The 3,154-nt window shown below is 55.1% G+C and overlaps 1 protein-coding gene across 12 annotated transcripts in view; it reads left to right on the forward strand.

Moving 5' to 3' along the window:
- The first annotated feature begins 1,744 nt into the window (after positions 1-1,744).
- Bin1 (bridging integrator 1) overlaps positions 1,745-3,154 on the forward strand; it is a 59,421-nt gene continuing 58,011 nt past the window's right edge. For 2 of the 12 annotated variants that reach the window (XM_029562301.1, XM_008830650.2), the window contains exon 1: positions 1,745-2,007. In XM_029562301.1, coding sequence (XP_029418161.1) covers positions 1,924-2,007 — 84 coding nt within the window. In that variant the 5' untranslated portion in view covers positions 1,745-1,923. The remainder of the gene's footprint in view (positions 2,008-3,154) is intronic. The other 10 variants (XM_029562298.1, XM_029562302.1, XM_029562300.1 and 7 more) reach the window with 8 other exon arrangements.

The following is a 3,154-nucleotide window of genomic DNA, read 5'->3' on the forward strand; positions in this document are numbered from 1 at the left end:
GATTAAAGGTGTGTGCCACCATGCCCAGCCTCTATTACTATTTTTTAAGTCCTATTAAGTCTAATTTGTGTTCTCAAATGTTCTTCAGTGTGAGTCCATCCCCTGGACTGGAGCCTAGTCAACCTATTCAACATCACACCCTTAAAGAAAACTGACTCTCCCTCTTCCAGCAGCTATTAGCAGTTAATAGTTCCTTAGCTGGGGTTGGGATGTCTTCCCCACTTTCATGCTGGGATTTTGTCTGGCTTGAGGTTGTATAGATCTTGTGCATGCTGTCACAATTGCTCTGTGTCCATGTAGTCATCCACCACTTTGGCTCTTACAATCTTTCTGCCCCCTTTTCCACAGTGATCCCTGGGCTTTGAGAAGAGATGGTGTGATCTAGGTGTCCCATTCAGGGATAAGCACTCTGCAGGGACCTCAGGAAACCAAAAAGCTTCTGTAACACAGCAAAGGACATGATCATTCAAGTGAAGAGGCAACCTACAGAACGCAGGAAACTACCAGCTATACCACTGGCAGAGGATTAGTGTCTAGAATATACAAAGAACACAAAAAAACTAAACATAAAAAAAATTTAAAATTTGGATAAGAAACTAGAGTTCTACAAAGATGAAATGCAAATGGCTGAGAAATAGTTTAATAAAGTTCAACATTGTTTGGCCCTCAGGGAAATGTAAATTAAAGCTACTTTGAGAGTTCATCTTATCCCAGTCAGAATGGTTAAGATTGAAAAAAAAAAAAAACCACCAAGAACAATGACAAATGCTAGGGAGGGTGTGGGGAAAGGAGAACAGTAATTCACTGCTGGTGGGAGCTCAACTGATGCAACCACTATAGAAATCAGTGTGGAGGTTCCTCAAAAAGCTAGAAGTGGATGTAGCACATGATCCAGCCATACCACTTTTGGGCACATCGCCAAAGGACTCTATATTTTACTATGCCTTTTTTCATAAAGGAGTTTCCAGGATTTTGTTATCCACAGGGGTCATAGAACAGCTCTCCTCCCCTAGTGACTGATGTGTGTCCTTGGATAACCGTCTCTTCACCAGTAAAGAATGACTTTTAATTGGATCTCCTACTACAGGAATTAGGAGACAATTCAGTGTAGTGGTGGAGGGCCTGTAATGTGGTCAGGAATCTTTAGCCAGGCCTCTAGGTGCCTCCTCTGTAAAATAACAGGAGCCAAAGAGCCAGCATTGAGAGTGCAGTTATAGGTGCTTGTTAGAACAGTTATTGGCTAACTGGAGAAAGTGAGCGCGTCATCGGCACAGGACTAGGAGAGGGAAAAAGGGACAGATACATATGCTGCGCTCCGCTCCGGGGTCCTCCGGTAAGAGGTGGGAGCTGGGGGAGCCGAAGGAGGTGAGTCTGGGGAACGATAGGGCATTCTCCCAGCACTCTGGCACCCCGGGATTCCAGGGCCCGGCACTTACCGCTGCACAGTATCACGGATCTCCTCTGCTAGGTTACCTTCCCAGGGTTGCAGGAGGTAATTGCTGGGGAGGAGGACCTTGTTAGTCCCCGCCCCCGGGCGGTGTAGCTTTGGAGAGTCGAGATCGCGGCAGCCTGGCGCCTGCCCTTGCACCTGGGCGGTGCGGATCCGGAGCGGGGAGTGGCTCTTTAAAAGGCTGGGTCGTGTCGGGAGGGGGCGGGCAGGGGGAGCTGACCACCGCCTGGGGCGGCCCTTTCTTCCCGCCCCCTCCCTCCTTCGGTCGGTCGGTCCCTCCCTCCCTGGGTCTCCGTCTTTAGCTTGCTGGCTCGCCTGGCGCACGCTCCGCCTCCATCAGTCTGCTGTGCGGTGCACAGCGTGGAGCCGGAGTAGCAGCCGGTGGAGTGGCCGGGGCTGGAGGCTGGGAGCGCGGTGCGCACAGCCTCCCCACGCCATTATCCGCGCCCACCACGGGCGAGGCCGGCGCCACGATGGCAGAGATGGGGAGCAAGGGGGTGACGGCGGGGAAGATCGCCAGCAATGTCCAGAAGAAACTCACCCGCGCCCAGGAGAAGGTGAGCGATCCGTAGCCCAGCCTCACCCGACCCTCCCTACCCCCGGGGTCGACCCTGTCACCTCTGCACCTTTGCTGCCACAGAGTCCCCGGGCTCCGTCTCCCCGCACTCTGGAGACCCTTTCGGTGTCTCCCCACCTGGGACCAGGCAGGAGAGAGCGCAGCTGTCCCCCTGGACCTCCTTCCCAACCATTTTGTACCTTCGCGGCTCTTTTGCAAAGAAGTGGCGGCCAAAGCTTCCAATTGCTCCCCGGACGTGGGGTTCACGCTTACTCCATCCTGGAGGCCAAGGGCGGGGAGTCTGGGAGGCGACCCGCAGTCCTCCAGGCCCACGCGGGCAATCCGGGCGGGGCTCGCGTGGGGGGAGGGAGCCTTCTAGCTCCCCTGGGGCCATATGTGTCCCATACTCCTAAGGCTATACTTCCCAGGCTGCAGTCGGCGCCCTCTGCCCTTCCCTTCCCGAGAGGTGCCTGCGGCCTGGAAGCTCCTGCTTAGACCCGCTGGTTGCAGAAGGCTGCTCACCGCTTCAGGGAGTCTCCCGGCTCCAGCCAGGACTAGGCTTAGGGGAGAGGGTTGTGGTCTGGGGTTTGAAAGCCGGTGGCCCGCGGGCGGGCTGGCCCAGAGGAGGGGCGTGGAGGGTGCTGCAGGAAACTCGACCCCTCTTTGCCAGTGTGACTCTGGATGTTCGCGGGGGATGGGATGGGGCTTCCTGGGACACCCTGACTGTGCCGGAAATGCAGGGATTGGGGGCGGGGGTCCTTCGCTGGTCTGCCTTTTACCCTAAGCCATCCCTGGTTTTATTGAATTGGATCACGCCAGCTGCTGACGCCACTTCCCCTGCCAATTCCGACTCCGAAATCTGATTGTAGAATCCATGTTTCTGCTAGGGGTAGCCCCCCATGGGCTCTGTAGCTTGACTGGGGCCTGGTGGAGATAGGGACCGGCTGGCCTTCCTCTGCCGGTCTTGTAGCTGTTTATAAACAATGACTTTTGCAGCTGAGATCTGTGAGCTCCCTAAGGATGCAGCCACGTGATTGTGTATGGGGGTGGGGTAGGGCTCCCTCAGAGTCCTACTCCTCATCCTTGGGGTTCCTAGCTAAGGAGGTGTGTGTGTGTGTGTGTGTGTGTGTGTGTGTGTGTGTGTGTGT

The sequence above is a fragment of the Nannospalax galili genome, unplaced genomic scaffold, assembly GCF_000622305.1.
Source record: "Nannospalax galili isolate Female #2095 unplaced genomic scaffold, S.galili_v1.0 scaffold1615, whole genome shotgun sequence".
In the NCBI taxonomy this organism is placed as follows: Eukaryota; Metazoa; Chordata; class Mammalia; order Rodentia; family Spalacidae; genus Nannospalax; species Nannospalax galili.